This window comes from Medicago truncatula, chromosome 4, assembly GCF_003473485.1.
Source record: "Medicago truncatula cultivar Jemalong A17 chromosome 4, MtrunA17r5.0-ANR, whole genome shotgun sequence".
NCBI classification, from domain to species: Eukaryota; Viridiplantae; Streptophyta; class Magnoliopsida; order Fabales; family Fabaceae; genus Medicago; species Medicago truncatula.
Window position 1 is genome coordinate 2,973,859 of NC_053045.1, and position 17,670 is coordinate 2,991,528.

The 17,670-nt window shown below is 33.0% G+C and overlaps 3 protein-coding genes across 4 annotated transcripts; 1 reads left to right on the plus strand and 2 right to left on the minus strand.

The window, feature by feature from the left end:
* Window positions 1-7,488: 7,488 nt before the first annotated feature.
* LOC25491354 (root phototropism protein 3) lies at window positions 7,489-10,794 on the plus strand. Of its 2 annotated transcripts, XM_013599251.3 has the most exons (3): window positions 7,489-8,301; window positions 9,824-10,379; window positions 10,488-10,794. In XM_013599251.3, the coding sequence occupies exons 1-3, from the start codon at window positions 7,516-7,518 to the stop codon at window positions 10,493-10,495; spliced, it is 1,350 nt and encodes a 449-aa protein (XP_013454705.1). In that variant the 5' UTR covers window positions 7,489-7,515; the 3' UTR covers window positions 10,496-10,794. The 2 variants fall into 2 exon arrangements, with proteins under 2 accessions (XP_013454705.1, XP_024637160.1); XM_024781392.2 differs by having other exon boundaries at window positions 9,824-10,794.
* Window positions 10,795-10,807: 13 nt separating this feature from the next.
* LOC25491355 (probable myosin-binding protein 5) lies at window positions 10,808-13,629 on the minus strand. The gene is made up of 2 exons (XM_013599252.3): window positions 12,212-13,629; window positions 10,808-11,721 (listed from the first exon to the last, which is right to left on the minus strand). Exons 1-2 carry the CDS (start codon window positions 12,885-12,887, stop codon window positions 11,003-11,005), a joined length of 1,395 nt encoding a protein of 464 aa, XP_013454706.1. The 5' UTR covers window positions 12,888-13,629; the 3' UTR covers window positions 10,808-11,002.
* A 185-nt stretch (window positions 13,630-13,814) lies between these two features.
* Window positions 13,815-17,620, minus strand: LOC25491356 (uncharacterized). The gene is made up of 3 exons (XM_013599253.3): window positions 16,437-17,620; window positions 14,759-15,795; window positions 13,815-14,101 (listed from the first exon to the last, which is right to left on the minus strand). Exons 1-3 carry the CDS (start codon window positions 17,101-17,103, stop codon window positions 14,042-14,044), a joined length of 1,764 nt encoding a protein of 587 aa, XP_013454707.1. The 5' UTR covers window positions 17,104-17,620; the 3' UTR covers window positions 13,815-14,041.
* Between the last annotated feature and the right edge of the window lie 50 nt (window positions 17,621-17,670).

Genomic DNA, 17,670 nt, shown 5'->3' on the forward strand with positions numbered 1-17,670 from the left:
ACCTAAGGTTTGCCGATGCATGTTCACATCTTAAGGAATTTAATAGCCCCCACCATCAGATCTATATTCCCAACATGCCTGTTTGTGTTCTCCATGCTCATTCGCAACTTTTTTTCTTCCTTTGTGCGGGTCACAAGTTATTTTTTTCGAGTGAACCATCAAATTCGTCCCTAAATTTTCACACGTCGGCCAACGTCCCTCAATTATGTGAAATATCAACTTAGTCCTTGAATTTGTCAGACGTCCATCAAAAAGGTCCCTCCGTCCAAGTCCTCCGTTAGCCTTGCTGATCTGTCGTCTTGCATGATGTGTTGTCTTGTACGCGTGGCAAGAAGGAAGCCACGTGTTCAGGGACTAATTTGATTGAATTGAAAAATGTTGAGTTTTCACTTTTCAGTTTATTTTTTTCTCCTTTTCCCATTTTGCCCCTGCATTACCCATACCTCCTTCTCCACATTTCAGAAAATCAAAAACGTCCTTGACCCTTCTTCTTCTCGCTAAAACTTCCTCCATTTTCACCCCTCCAAAATCATCATCATCTCCGGCGATTCTGACATTTTTGAAGTTTGTGTGTTCGGTTGTGATTAAAGGTAACACCTTTCCTGTTGTTTATCAAGTTTTTGTGTTCGTATTCACCCTGTTTTTGTCCGTTTTTGTGTTTTCGTTTTAAGTTTTGATCATGTTGTTTATTTTGTTTTTGTGATCGTTGATGTTCTGCCTTTTTTAGTTTATTTTTTACACATATGTTTCAAGGATCAATTTGATATCTGATTAAACAATTCAGGGACTTATTTGATGGTTTTATATATAACGTAGGGATCTATTTGATAGATAGATAAATAATTCAGGGATTAATTTGATGGCAATATTATTATAGAAAGATTACATTTTTCAATATTATTGCAGATTATGTAATTAGGGTTCCAATTTTATACAATTAGGGAAGAAAGAGTTATTGGGGAAGAAAATAACCATTTGGGAAGAAAGCCAAAACATTTTCTGCAAATCAATCAATTTAGTCCTTCAAAATGTTTGTTATTATCGGCCAAATTAGTCCCTGCCTACGTGGCGTCTGACATGTGAGAGGTTAACGACCACGTCAGCCTCGTTAACACTCAGTTTGAACAGAAGGACTAACTTGATTGACATTTAACAAATTCAAGGATTAAATTGATATTTCGCATAATTGAGGGACAAAGTTGGCCGACCCATAAAAATTCAGGGACGAAGTTGATGATTCACTCTATTTTTTTCCCTTTATGCGGGTCATATGTTAACTTTTTCAATCACACGAAGAACAAAGTACGTGAATGTGTAATTTAAGAATCTAACAATAATTTAATTCTTTCTAATTTTTTTGAGTCATTTTCAACAAAATTTGGTACATATGTTTTCCATGTTAATAAATTTTTTTACACGGTAAATTATTTTTAAGGTTGTTTTTTCACATAATATTTCTCAACATGTAATAATTTGTACGGTTGTTTTCTTTTCTCTACATGTAGTAATTTGTACGGTCATTTTCACCATATATTAACAGTATTATTTTTTTACATGAAAATTATTTTTAGGGTCGTTTTTCACACGGTATTTTCTACTTGTAAAAATTTACAGGGCTTTTTGTTGAGGCAAAATCTCTAATTAATTTTAAAGATAATAAACTTTAATGATTAAGGATTAAATGGACTTTGATTAATTCCTTGATATTTAACTTGTGCTCTTGAGTGTTTTTACTAAGACAGGAACAAGGTTTAAATCATACCAAGATACATGAAATCAAAGGACATTGAATCCATGAACTAATTCTGAAGTTCAGAAAGTTAGTTCAAAAAGTTGATCAAAACGTTCTGATGATAATTCAGAAGGTTGTTCATAACCAAACCCAGAATCATCAAGAACATGAAGAACATGCAAACTACAACGTGACATAAATATATATCCAGGAAAGTACAATTACATGGATGTATCAGTAATAAAGGCTTGGACAAGCAAAAGTGTCAAAAAGGTCTTCAAGGTTCATTCAAGACTATGAACACTTGAAGTTCTAGGAATATTTCAAAGAGGATATTATTCTAGAGGTTACTTTACTGCACTTCAGTTATGTCTCTACTATTAGGATTGATTACATCAAAAAGTAGTCTTACAAATCATCTTAAAGTAAAAGCAAATGAAACATTTTGATGGTCAGAATTTTCATCTTTGCACATGCTTTTAACTATGAACAATGTAGTTGGTGAAAAGTTAGCAAACAAAGCAAAAGGAGATCTTGCATCAGAGATAACGTGTACTCTGAACAAAACCAAGCAAATCTCATAGAAGCATGGGCCTGAAGATTGCAGATCCACTATCTCTCTCCTGCATCAAGTCCAAGACAGATTTGATAACTTTATCCATCAACTTTTGATGCATATGGAGAAGTTACTTTTTGGTGGATAAAGCCCAACAAATCTCATGTCACGTATTGGATAAACCGATAAACTCATCAAACATTCATCATTGATGAACCTAGATGAAGAACATCATGAACATCAACATTATGATGTTCATCCTGGGAACACAACAACATTCTAATGGTCAGAATGTTCACCCAGATTTTCAAGTAAAAGCTTGTGGGGCCCAGGACACGTGGCATAACACCATTGGGTACCTTACAACGGCTATATGAGCCCAAAGACTCTATAAATAGAGATCAATGCCTTAGCAAAACTTGCACCATTGCAAAGCATACAAATAAACAACTTGAGATTGTTTTCAGCTCTTGCAATTGAAATTGATCAATCACTGAAGGCTTTTGTTACCTTCCCATAAGTGCACATTAATACTCTTTTTTATCTTTCTTAAAGATAATTTCTTCTTCTTCCCCCTCCTCTGAATTGATCATCACTGAAGATTACTTATATCTTCTTGTAGTGTAAATCAATTCTTTCTGTTATCTCTTTAAAGATAACTTTTCTTTCCTTTCTTCTCTTGTCTGATTTCAATCATTCAAGCTTCAAACATCTTGTAAAGTCTCATCTAGCTTTAGGGGTACTAAAGTGTTAGTTTGAGCTAAAGGTGCAAAAGTCTAAGTGGGTAACTTAGCAAGAAGAAAAGAAAGTCTCATCTAGCTTTAGGGGTACTAAAGTGTTAGTTTGAGCAAAAGGAGCAAAAGTTTAAGTGGATAACTTAGCAAGAAGAAAAACAAATCTCATCTAGCTTTAGGGGTACTAAAGTGTTAGTTTGAGCTAAGTTTGTAAAAGTCTAAGTGGTTAACTTAGCAACAAGGTGCAAGCCTGCTGAGACTTAGAGAATACAGAGTTGTAAGTGTTCAGGTGAACACATATTGTAAGGTGCAAGTTTTGAGAGGTTATCTCAAGCATCATAGTGGAAACTCTCACAAGATTGTGAGGAGTGGACTAACCTACATTGGGGGAACCACTATAAATTCTGTGTGTGTTGATTCTCTCTTCCCTATACTTTTTACTTACTGCATACACAACACACACAAACACATTTACTTTATTAAACTGTTTTTGCACTCAGACATCAGAACGTTTTGAAGTCTGCTTTTAACTTAACCATTCCAAGTTTCAACTTGAGAATCAATTTTAAGTTACATGTTTAATTTTTAAAGGGTCACAATTCAAACCCCCTTTCCTTGTGACTATTTTATCTACTTCACCCTTTTCTATTTTTCCAAGTGATTCGCAAAGATTGTTGGAATTATTACTTATTTTTTATGTTTAAATGAAGAATTAAAAAATAATTACACAACATTTAATACTATTATGTCTTTTATGATTGTTGCCTTTTATAATTATTGTCAAAAAAATTGATTGAGACAATGGTAAAATAATTCTCAAGTGCCACATGGCAAAATGTTTATGTGGATGGCCAAGAGAAGTGTAACATTTTATTTTAGTCATTGTATATCATTCTCAATTGTATATAGATATAGATTCTCAATTGTATATAGATATAGATATCGTAAATTTATGAAAAAGAAAACTGATATAAAGTCTTGAGAGAAACATATTTTTAAGTTATAAGCTTCCCTAAAAATAATTGTATTTTGAAAGGAACCAATTTTTAAGTTATAAGCTTCCCTAAAAACAAAATTAAGTTATAAGCTTAGCAGACATACTCATAACAATGATCATAAAAGAAGGGGGACCAATTATGGTCATGCTTCATTTGTTTGCTTCAAAAGTGACAAATAAAGATGCTCAATATTGCTCACGAGCTTGGATGTGTTTTTTATTTTTATGATGTTATATACATACACATACTATATGTTTATTTTTGGATTTTAACTTGACATTCTTTTTTTCTTCAAAAAATATGACATTCTTTTTTCCTTCAAAAAACTTGACATTTTATTTATTTATTCTTGAGGTCGTTACATTGGACTCTTTCAAAGGGTAAGGGTTTACCTAAAATGGAAGTGTGTGGCCATTATGAAAATTGAGTTTTGCTCTAATCTTAATATTTTTCTGTTATTAGCCTATTTTTTATGTTCGTACGAGTCGATGTTGAACTTGGTACTTTTGTGTTCATCTTAAAATAAAACAAACATATTTACACAATAGTTTTGATTTTGACAAGACCCTAAATTTTTTTAACTTTTTTTTTCTTCAAGTAACCTAGTGGCTAGAGGAATTCACCTTAAAGATGAATAAGTGGGGTGTTTGGGGTTCGAACCCCGACCCCTGCACATATTGTGCATCACCCCTTACCAGATGAGCTAAGCTCATGGGGACAAAAAAAAAAAAAAAAAAAAAGGGTATTACTATTACTATGGAATAAACCTTATGATATTTTCATATTAGAAAGCTATTGAGATATTATTTTATTTTGTTCTATTGAGATACTGGTGTATTTATCTGGCGTTGTCCGGGTTAGACATATTCAAGAAGATAAAAAAAATTATATGTATGATATCCGCAAATAAAAATTATCACAGATTGGTATATGATGAATATCTTAATAAATACACACAAATATAATAAAATATACCATATCATAAATACTCGTAAATTTATAGATGCACATACAGATAAAATCAAGTGGATTTAGTAAAAATATTAACACATATATAATAAAATTAAATTTTAGGAATTTGTGTTATTTCTGTTGAGATATTTCTGTTACATAAAAATACTAGGAATTCAATGAAAAAGGTAAGTAAAATATTTAATAGATAAGATCAAAAGTTTGTTAAGATATTTATGCCAAATCAAATATTGGTTTTAAAAAATAGAAAAATAATAAAAATATTGCGAATAAACGTGGAAGTGATACGTGGCATAAAAAATTTTACTTTATATATATTGATTGATTGATTGATGATTTATAGTTGAAAGGTATCGTATGTAATTTGTTGATATATTTCTGTTACATAAAATATTAGAAATTCAATAAAAAAGTTAAGTAAAATATTTAATAGATAAGATCAAAAGTTTGTTGAGATATTTATGCCAAATCAAATATTGATTTTAAAAAATAGAAAAATATTCAAAATATTGCAAATAAATGTGAAAGTGACACGTGGCATAAAAAACCTTACTTTTTATATATATATATATATATATATATATATATATATATATATACTATTGATGTTTTTCTTTTAAAAAAAAAAAAAAAAACCTATGGAGATGTTTTACTCCCTTTCGTCTCCTTGTTTGAGGAAAATCTCACTCCCTTTCTTAAGCATCAAACAAAGTCCATAAGCCTAGCTTAACCAACAATGTTGAGATTGTTAAGCTGAATTTCATGGCTACTCGAGTTTGACCACGGGGTCTTTCCTTTATATGTCCTGTGTATGAGTTTTCATGTGGTGTTTATTTCTGTTTAAAAGAAGAGATAGTATAAAAAACAATAAATTTTTCGTTGTTTATGAAAATCAAACTTGAATTTAAAATAGTTTTCTGCTTTACCTTTAAATATTTACCAATGTTTTTAAAATTGAATTAGAGATTCGTCAACAAAATCTTTAAACCATGATTCAACTGTTTAAATTCATATAAACTGGGATGAAACCACAATTGAACCACTTAAATAATCGAATTGTATACAATGTCGGTTCACGGTCCGTCAGTTGAACCATTTGATTTGGTTTTTAAAACATTGATATTTATAGCAAATAGTAAAAACAAAGAACCAAATAACCCTTCGAAGGTGAAATATTTTTGACTAGCAAGTGTTTGATTTCTTCTTGTGTCTACTTGTATTTTCCATCATCATGTGGAGTATTGTAGGCCTTCATTTTCTTCCAAAACCAAAGTCACAGTCCCAACATCACAAGCATATGTAATGTAATATATAGCATGGTCCTATAAAGAAAACAAACAAATTTCCATTGTCCCTTTGTTTGTTATCCTTATTGGATTCCTTATAAATAATAGCATTCTGCAAATATAATAAATGGAACAAAATCAAAATTCCTTACGCAACACATGAGATAGGGAATGACCAAAGATGTCTGTTTCATGTTGCTTTCAAGTTTGAGAATGCAATAATTAATTTTGTTCTCCACATAATGCAATGCCATAGGAAGATATGAGAAAAATATGGTATGTTGTCTGTTATAGGGAATGAATACAGTTTTGTTATGAGTGGTCATTTTCCTTTCTCAACAACATACCTTATCCATGCTTTTCATTCCTAGCTTCAATAATAAAATCTCATTCCACAATGTCAAAAGAATAAATCTTCTCTATGTACTAAGAGCAGTACTATAACACTCACTCGTTTATTGAGTGAAACTCACGTAGGTCTCGTGCTTTGGAAATGGATCCCACATAAAGTTGCGAGACCTGCATGAGTTTCACTCAATAAACGAGTGAGTGTTATAAAGAGTGTTGAAAAGAGTGTTCATATCATTTCTCTAATGATAAAAGAAAGTTTTATGATTATACGCTGAAGGTGTAAAACATATTTACGCGATCATCAAATTATATTTGATCATGATATAACTTTGTTTTATTGTTGGGTCATGAAGAGGTCCGGAGCATCATGACATTAGGATTTAAGCAACTACAGAAGTGGAATTAAACACCATATTTTAATCCAAAACCTTAATAGATTTAGTATATAATATGAGGCCTCTCACATGTATATTGCTAAATATCAATTTTTTTTCATCAAATGTGAAACTTTTACTCACAAATCACACTTGCTACACCAACATCTATCACTTCCTAAAATATCACAACAAATATCTACGCAGTACATTATAATTGAATGAATATGATTTTGGATGAATTGATTATGGTTAAAGTGATTTGTATGCAAACTCATTTATATGTACAATACAATCATGTAAAAGTGGATTGAAAAATAAACACGAGGCAAAAAAATTAAATGTATTGATAAAAACACCGAATCCTGGAAGCAAAATCAATTTTACTACATAACTTAAAAATATGTCGAAATCAATTCTACATAAACTCATCTAAAAAGAAGTAAAACCAAAAAAATACTTTTTAACTCGTATAAATATGTTACTTTTGTAGCATACTTTATAATGCAAGCATGTCTAAAACAGATAGAACACAAACCAATTGTTCCACTACATTATTTGAGCTACTTACGGAAATGAAGAACCATTCCAGCATAGAACAAACAAATATTCAACCAAAATCACCATCAAACTTCTCCTCAGAATGCTGGTTCGACGACGCAACCATCCTAGACATGGACTACTTTGTGAAAACACTTTCTGGAATCAAAGCAAAAGGCGTTCGAGCTGACTTAATCGGTTCCATAATCACACACTATGCCTCCAAATGGCTCCCTGACGTAGCCGAAAAGGGTATAACACAATTTGAAGAATCACCAGAGAGTGTAACAACATCATGGATGAAGAAAAGGTTCTTTGTAGAAACCTTAGTTAATGTTCTACCACCAGAGAAAGATTCAATTCCATGTAACTTTCTCCTTAGGCTATTGAGAACAGCTAACATGGTAGGTGTTGATGGAAGCTATAGACAAGAGCTAGAGAAGAGAATTTCATGGCAGTTAGATCAAGCTTGTTTGAAAGAACTTGTTATTCCTTCTTTTAGTCACACTTGTGGGACACTTTTGGATTTTGAGCTTGTTATTAGGCTTGTTAAGAGGTTTGTTAGTTTGGATAATGAAGGTGCTAAAAGTGGTGCTGCTTTGGTTAAGGTTGCTAAGTTGGTTGATTCGTACCTTTGTGAAGCTGCTGTTGATGCTAATTTGAGGTTGGATGAGTTTGTTACTCTTGCTGGTGCTCTTCCAAGTCATGCTAGAGCTACTGATGATGGTTTGTATAGAGCCATTGATACTTACTTAAAAGTATGTTTTCTTTATCTTGGATGTTTCAATCTTTATTTTGTTTTATACATGAAAGTATGTTTTGTTAGCAGCGGTGGTCGAACCTTGGACATCCTTCTTTATAACCCTTCAACGTCTCGACTCATACTACTAGCTAGGCTATGCCTTAAGGGACTTGGAAGCTTCATTTTTTCTTTGTTTTGCTAATGTCAGATGTTAATTTGTCTCGGGGAGGGAGAATTTGTTAGCAGCATGAATCGAATCCTAGACCTCTTTCTAGTACTGCCTTTACGTCTGAAACTTATACCATTAGGTTACACTGTCGATGAGTCGGAAGTCTCAAATTGATTTGTTAGTAGAACTAATTCTTTGTAATTTAAGGTTTTATTCTATGCACTCTAATTCAAATTGAACAAGAAAAAGATAAATGAGAGAAAGTAACAAAACAATATGAATTACTAGGCTCGTTGTTTCTCCAAGTTTAAAGGTTTCTTAGTATTAAAGTTTACTAACGGTCATTTTACAACTGTCTCCGATGAGATTTAAACTCTCTTAAAGACATCTCATAGGCACCTTGATCCTTGTATTTATGTGTTTGGCAAAAATAACTTTTGAAAGTGCTCTTAAATTTAATTTTTGTCTTTGACACTTATAGTACCAAGGAAATTAGAATCTCTTTTTAAACCAAAAATAGGCTTTTTGGATTTCCTGGAAACTGTTTCAAGTGTTGTCACCAGCATAAGAATATTCAAACAAACAGGAATAGGGATTTGAACAGAGAAAAAAGTGAGTTGATATAAAATCCCTTGATATGGGGACACTTTAGGATAAGCTTGTATTCTACATGTGGCTTTTTTCTAGTCCACATACATACTCATGCATAGTAAAAATATGCAACAAAAAAATGAAAGAAAAATGCAAAAATAAAAAGGACAATAATTTTAAAAATGTCGAGTATTTTTCTGCATTTATAAGCACTTGATTAACACATTAAGTTAGACACCTTATAGAAGTTGGACCAAAATTTTCTCAATAAATAATTTCTACAATCATTGTACTCGGTCGATCTAAGTTATTGAGTAGAGATCAAATGACTCATATCGTGACTTTGAAAAATAAAAAACTCCGAGTCTCAGCCATCTAATCTTCATCGACGGTCAAGATTATAGAACACTAGTATTAATTAGGCTTAATAACAGTTTTAACCCCCTAACTTTTCCAAAGCTGCGATTTTGGCCCCCAAAGAAAAAAAACTACAAAACCGCCCCCTAAGTTTTGCATGTGTGAGAGTTTTGGCCCCCAAGGCCAATTTTGACTCAGTCTACACTGACGTGGCACCCTAAGTGAGGTGCCACGTGTTATTTTTTTTTACCAAAAATTGGCCTTGGAGGGCCAAAACTGCTACAATTGTAAAACTTAGGGGGCGGTTTTGTAGCTTTTTTTTCTTAGGGGGCCAAAATTGCAACTTCTTGAAAGTTAAGGGGCGAAAACTATTAAGCCTATTAATTATAGAACACACTAACTGTGTCTTTTTGTGTAACAGGCACATCCAAGTGTATCAAAGCAAGAAAGGAAGGGTCTATGCAGACTAATAGATTGCAGGAAACTAACACAAGAAGCATCACTTCATGCAGCACAAAACGAACGATTCCCGGTAAGAGCAGTAATACAAGTCCTTCTCTCAGAGCAAACAAAGCTCAACAGACACAATATCAATCACAACATGGATTGGAGTGGATCCATAATGAGCATCACAAGAAGTCCAACAAATGGATTTGGACTAGAAGCAGTTCCAACAGCACGATGTTTATCAAAGCGCGAAATGAATGCTCAACAGATAGAGATAAAGAAGCTAAGGGAAGATGTTCATAGGTTGCAGAGTCAGTGTAATGCAATGCAAGTTCAGATGGAGAGAATGGTTGAGAAGAAGAAAGGGTTTTTTAAGTGGAGTAAGAGGTTTGGTGTGCATGGTTTTGGTAAAGGAGAGAGTGTTTTGGAGAGAAGAGGAGAAGGTGTTGATGGAGATGGTGAGGTTGAGTTTGGAAGACAGACACCTGCTACTACTTCTGATATGAAAACTAGGTTGGTGAATGTCAAAGGTAGGACTCCTAATAGGTGGAGGAAATCTATGTCTTGAAAATAAATATGGTTTTAAATTGCGGTGGCTGGTTACACTTACGGCTGAATCGCGATCCTTGATATTGCAGGAAATTGAGGACAAATGCGACCATAATTGCAGTTACGAATTAGGATGATGTTGTGGAGACCTGTGGCATGTTTACATCATTGCTACAGTGCAGCCGCAGACCGCATTTTAAAACGATGAAGTGAAATGAAGGTTGCATAGCATGGTTCAATTAGTTTATAGTTTTGTGTTTGTTATATTAAGCAAATTAATTAAATTAATGTAGTTAATAAGTTTGTTTATTGGTGTTAGTCTTGTGAGGAATAATATGCAAAAACTCTTGTATTTGGAATAAACTCAATAAATTAAGATGTGAAGAGATTATCTTAGTCACCATATAATAAAATATAAAATAAAGTCAAATTGTTTTCTATAAGCTATAAGGTGTATCTAGAGAGCTTATGGAAATAAGCTGAAATAACTTATTGACATGTCATAAGATACTTCCATAAGCTCTTGCAAACAGTCTCCAGTCTCATAAGTTCTTATGAAAATAAATAAGATCAAATAAATCATTCCAAACACGAAGAATCACATTCAGAATCGAGGCAAAGATTTGCATTTTGAGTTTGCACCTGGACAACCTGCGAGTTCAATGTTGTCATCAAGAACATCAGACTCAGTATCATAAAAGGATCTATGCATATCATTGCACGCTTGATCCTTGTGTTGACTGTTTTCCTCCACCTCTTCTCCATGGTCTGCATCAGCGCAATCTTTCTTCACATTTGATACGATGCTTTCTGCCTGTGATGGATCATCACAAGTTTCAAATGAAAGTGATGGCCTATAACTTTCAAGTTCCTTTTCCAAAAAGAGATTCTCCTTTTCCCTTCTTATAAGAATCTCTTGCATAATATTCATCTCTTCTTCATCATAAGCAGCTCTTTCTTCAATTAACCTCTCATATTGTCTCATTTCCATTTCCATTGACGCTTTCTCCTCTTGCAGACGCAATATCATAGCCATGGCGTCATCTGCAGCAGTAGCAGCTGCAGTTATCTCCTTCTCTAACTCTAGATAAAGAGCAGCATAAGCAGCTTTCTCTTCTTCGATCGCTTTTTCCAACATCTTGATACGGTTGTCTTCATTTTCAACAATTTGGACATTGTCTTTTGCAGTAGTATTCATGTAGTGTAATTCCAAAGACGGGGAATATATTCCTTGTCCTGGACTATCAACCGTTGATGCATTCAATTCATAACTGTGACAGCTTTTTTCGTCCGGATCATAGCAAGTTCGGTCATCTCCATCGTCTAAATAATTGGATGAATAAAAATAAACAAGTTAAAACTAAAAGCTCATGTCCAGTATGCATAAAAGTAACAAAAATATATGGAAATATAAAACAGTTTTCAACAAGAAAATGATATTCAACTTATGCTAGAACTAGCTAAGCAACTATAACTTAGTTTATTATTACTTAACTACAGAACTATTAGGGAAAAAATGAATTTGTAACTCTATCAATTCTAACAACTCGTGACACCTTCGAAACAAGTTGTAAAATGTGGTTGATGTTCTATGATTTCTTGTCAAACATCGTTGTTGCTTAATAATTGAATGAAACAAATTGTAAATCGTTTGCAACACGGGTTCTGAATACCAGTAAAGTAACATGAGATAGTATACTGTAGCATATATATGAAGATTGCAAATGCACATGATGAACACTATGAACTAGGAAGACTTTTATAATCAAAATCATCGAAAGAATGATAACGATGTTGAAGATTTGTCACTTACAGTTCACACTAACTTCTTTCTCCGAAGCAGGAATTATGCTCTGACTGGATCTATCTTCAATACTATTGTTGCTTCCATCATAAGGCAAGCAAGAACAGAACGCAACCACATCAGATCGAAAAGTATCACAAGGAATGACCGAATCGTTCTTTCCATAATCATAACTACCTCTCTTCCTCCGCCGAATTCCAGACCTACGTTTCAAACTCATAACTCTCTTTCCCTTAGCATCACATCCACTTTCAATGTCTATTAAAGAAAGCAAACGTGGACCAGAACACGAATTCTCATCTTCCAATTCACCAATCCCATTAGTATTATCACATGTTTTCTCATTAAAATTAACAACCATTTTGTTGCCATTGGTATTGTCTAAAGAATGACCTTTCTTCACCCAAACAAGATCAAATGGAAACCTCTTCGCCGCCATTACTTGAATGGAACATACGTTTTTTAAAGGCCATTCAAACAATATATCATGAAAACATAAATTTCTATTCCTGTAACCAAAAATCCCTTTGCAAGGACAAGGTAAATGAAGTCCAAAAAACCGTAACAGTTTGGAAGCAAAGAAAGTAATAGTTGATACACATAGCAATACATAAGCTAGAAAAAGGTCAATAAAGGATCCAATAATTCCTCCTAAACTCCAAGAATGAATTTTGTCTAAGGCCATTTTTCAATCTCAACATGCATACATACTCTTTCAACAATGAATTGAAGAGAAAGAACTTAAACAAGCATATTAGTTAATAAACAAATGATTGTACAAGTGTAGGATACAAATATAAACAACTAAAGATGTTTTATTTGGACTGAACCATTAATAAAGATGTTGTGATACAAATGGTGGAGTTTTTAAATATTATTCTGATTTAAATATACCACACATATTTCTTTTTCAAAAAGAATATACACACGTTTTAAGTAATAACATTCAATTGCTCTAAATAATTGAGAGCACAAACAGACAAATCATATTTTCTAATACTATCATTTTATCAAAAGCAACATATTCCTCCCTCTGACCAAATAGACACTAGTATACTATGTTTTGGTCACCATACTCCAAAACATGGGTAAACTGAACTAAAAAATAATACAAGATAACATGCTATTTTTGAAATTTAATTTCTTTATAAATGGTCAATCCGAGATGTCTCCGTTAGAATTTGAGGCTTAGTTTTAAATAGGTAACCCTGCTGAAGAAAAAATAAATAAATGATACTTATAGAGAAGAGGTGATAATATAGTTAGTTATATTGACAAAGGATATAAAGATGATATTAGTGGAACTCATTTTGTAAATTTTTGCGAGTATATAAATGAGTTATGCGTGTACGTGGAACCTACTTAAAACACCCAAAATCGAGTTATATATTGCGGATGCTCTAACTTCTTTTGCAGTATTTTTTTTCATTATTCCAAATTTTATGCAACTTATTATTATGAATGAAATGCCTTCACATTGTTTGAGTAAAACAAAGAAGACAAAAATGATCATTTTTTCTTCTTCTTATAAATGATCATTTTTATCACAACAATCATACATTTACAAACAAGATGGTAGCTATAGATTATAATTTTAGCTTAACATACAATATACTTGTGAATACCTTTCATGCTTTTCAACAAATTGAGACTAGTTGACTATGATGACACGTTTATTTACAATACTAAAATTGTTCTCAAACATACAACAAGGTTAAGGAAGGAGTGATGAATTCTAATGGCTACAAGAGGTACTTGCCATGACGTTTACAAGTTGCCAAGGATGCTTGGCTATGAAGACAAAGGCACAAACCTCATGACAATTAAAAACTACATGGTTTAGCAGCTTTCACTTGTCTCCAAAGACACACTTTGGCAGCGTCTTTTCCTCTCCCTTACCTGGGAAAAAAAATTGGTCATTTAAGATTAGTGATGGTCATTAAGCAATATAGCAGGAATTTTAGGCCTTATTTGGATAAACATCTTAATTAAATGTGTATGTCATACACTTACCATAGAAGTGTTTATGGATATAAGCTGAAAACAACTTATTGACATGTCATAAGTTGCTTTCATAAACTCTCGCAAACAATCTCACGAGTTTTTATGTCAATGGATAAACTCAAATAAACCGATACAAATAGACCGCTGATATTATTGTGCTCAGACAGACGAACAGAATTATAAGAAAGAGGTACAGACATAATGCTATGAAATATAGATGTGAAAAGAAGCTAAGCTGAAAAGAAATTGAAATTATTAACTTTCTTGAAAGCTCTACTGTCAAGACAGGTTTTACCTCAACTATAATTACAATCCACTACTATCTGATTTTGTACACAAACAGAATTTGTATTTGTAGATTCGTGTCAAACACACATATTTGTTGTTCTTCTAACATGACAGAAGCATTGAAACATCCTAGAAATAATTATAGACCCCATCATCACATGAATTGTTGCACATAACTAAAACTCACCATATACATGCCTCTATAAACAAACATGTTCGTGATGAAAATTTAAATGGAGATAGAAAACAAGTTGGAAATTATACCTTAGTCCATGGAGGGGGCAATGATGCGCCACGTGCCGGATTCCTCAATTGTTTAATTTTCTGAAGACGGTTTGCTATCTCATCCAAAAGCTTCAACTGACCTTTTTCATTTTCTCCTTTCTCTGAAAACATAGTCATTTTTTCTTTTTCATGTTTCACCATCTTCAGCCTTTCTCCAAGAACTTCAATCTCATTGTCAATCCTTACCCTTTCATCATGAATTAAACATGAAGAATCACTTTCAGAATCAAATGGCAGAGATTTGCATTTCGAGCCATCAACTCTGTTGTCAAATTCGGTCTTGCTTGCGCATTGACCGTCGTCAATAACGTGGACATCAAGAACATCAGACTCAGTATCATAAAAGGAGCTATGCAAATCATCACATGCTCGATCCTTGTATTCAGTGTTTTTATCCAACTCTTCATGTTCTGTATTATTGGTACAATCTTGCTTAACAATAAGTACAGTACTTTCGATCTGTGATGGATCATCACATGTTTCAAATGAAAGTGGCGAGCTTCGTTTCCATTCACTAAGCCGCACCTCTGCTGACTTCGAATGCAACTCGCAACTTTCTGTCAAACTCATTTGCCTAAAAGTTTCAAGTTCCTTTTCCAAAAAAAGATTTTCCCTTTCCCTTCTTATAAGAATCTCTTGCATAATATTCATCTCTTCTTCATCATAAGAAACTCTTTCTTCAATTAACCTCTCGTATTGTCTCATTTCCATTTCCATTGATGATTTCTCCTCTTGCAGACGCGATATCATAGCCATGGCTTCGTCAGCAGCAGTAGCAGCTGCAGCTCTCTCCTTCTCTAGCTCTAGATAAAGAGCAGCATAAGCAGCATTCTCTCCTTCGAGTGGATTTTCATACATTGTTACATGGTTGTCTTCATTTCCAGCAATCTCAATATTTTCTTGTGTAGTACTTGAATATATTCCTGTTCCAGGACTATCAACCGTCGATGCATTAAATTCATAACTGTGACAGGTTTTTTCGTCCAAATCATGGCAAGTCCGGTCATCTTCATCGTCTAAATAATAAGATAGAAAAAAATAAGCAAGTTAAAACTACAGGCTGATAATATATAGAAATACAAAACAGTTTTAAATAAGAAAATGAGATTCAACTTGCACTCAAGTTTTAGGCTTTAGCTTCTGTTATACTGTTAGTTCTGTTATGTGTGCATGTATGGTATAGTTCTGTTATTTATACTGTTAGTTTCTGTTATGAGTTCAATATTTCTCTGAATAAATAAATTAGAAACTGCATTCGTCAAAATCCAAATTCAATTTTTCCTGTCACTCTCTATCGGTGTTACCAATCGTATATCACATAAAACAGCGGTTTGTTCAAATTTTGCGACTCAACAGAGCTAAATAGTGTAATATTTGACAACATTTTGTACTAAATAGTGTATCGCAGAACAATAGTGATTTGTTTTAATTCCGCTACAACAACGCTGCTCTCTATCAATTCTAACAACCTGTGACCCCTTCGAAATCTAGGAATCATTTGCGGTATAATCATAACTTGTTGAGCTTTGCAGTTTGCAAGAATACAAAATACAGTAATGTATGCAATATAGCATATATTCAAAGACTATTCATTTGATTAACAACAAGATTTTACTCAAAAGAACAATAACTGTGATTGACATGATTTTTCACTTACAGTGCACATTAACTTCTTTCCCTGAATCAAGATATATGCTCTGACTTGATCTATCTTTAATCACACTGCTGCTTCCATCACAAGGCAAGCAAGAACTGAATGCAACATCAGACTGGAAACTATCACAACGAATAACCGAATCCATTTTTCCATAATCATAACTCCCCCTCTTCCTCCGCCGAGTTCCTGACCTACGTTTCAAACTCAAAATCCTCTTCCCCTTAGCATCATATCCACTGTCCCTGTCTACTAATGAAAGCAAACGCGGACCTGAACAAGAACTCTCGTCTTCCAATTCAACAATCCTACTATCACTTGTTTTTTCTTTAACATCAACAACAATGTTGTTCTCATTGGAATTATCTAAAGAATGACCTTTCTTCACCCAAACCAAATCAAACGGAAACCTCTTCGCCGCCATTACTTGAATGGAACATATCTTCCTTAAAGGCAACTCAAACAATATCTTATGTAAACAAAAATCACTATTCCTATACCCTAAAATCCCCTTGCAAGGACAAGGCAAAACAAGTCCAAAAAACCTAAACATTTTGAAAGCAAAAAATGCAATAATTGAACCACATAACAATACATAAGCTATAAAAAGGTCAATATAGGATCCAATAATTTCTCCTAAACTCCATGAATGAATTTCCTCTATAGCCATTTTCCTATAAAGAGCTCAAAATCCCAACATGCATAATATCAAGTCTCAACAATGAATTGAAGAGAATGAACTCAAAATAAACATAACTCAAAAAACAAAAACTGAACTTTTTTAGTTTCACATAATCCTCAATCAACAATGAATTGAAGAGAAAGAAAAGAACTCAAAACAAACATGACCCAACAAGAAAAAACTTAACTTTTTGACTTAATATAACAAAACTACAAGTAAAAACAAAAATATGAAGAAGAAAAAAGTGTATTGAATAGAACAAAAGGAAAAAAACAAAGATTTAGATCAAAGTAGGTGATAGAACAATTTGAAGAAGAAAACAAAAATACAACAGAAACTTAGTAACATGCTTTGAAGGGAAAAAAGTGTGAGATGAAAAACAAGAAGAAGAAGAACAGTAATGGAAAAGAAATGATTGTGTATGAAGAAGAATATTCAGATTGACATGATGACATGTGCTGTTAAAGCTATAGCCTATCTATTCTATAAACCCACCCTTCAAAAGACATTAATACTTCATTTATTATTACTAATTTTTATACATATAATTTGTGT

Coding starts and splice junctions, on each gene's coding strand:
- LOC25491354 (XM_024781392.2), top strand. CDS start 7,516: ATGTCTAAAACAGATAGAACACAAACCAATTGTTCCACTACATTATTT. Junction 8,302..9,823: donor CCATTGATACTTACTTAAAA/GTATGTTTTCTT, acceptor TTTGTGTAACAG/GCACATCCAAGTGTATCAAA.
- LOC25491356 (XM_013599253.3), bottom strand. CDS start 17,103: ATGGCTATAGAGGAAATTCATTCATGGAGTTTAGGAGAAATTATTGGA. Junction 15,796..16,436: donor GAAAGAAGTTAATGTGCACT/GTAAGTGAAAAA, acceptor CTTATTATTTAG/ACGATGAAGATGACCGGACT. Junction 14,102..14,758: donor TGCCCCCTCCATGGACTAAG/GTATAATTTCCA, acceptor TTTTTTTCCCAG/GTAAGGGAGAGGAAAAGACG.
- LOC25491355 (XM_013599252.3), bottom strand. CDS start 12,887: ATGGCCTTAGACAAAATTCATTCTTGGAGTTTAGGAGGAATTATTGGA. Junction 11,722..12,211: donor GAAAGAAGTTAGTGTGAACT/GTAAGTGACAAA, acceptor CCAATTATTTAG/ACGATGGAGATGACCGAACT.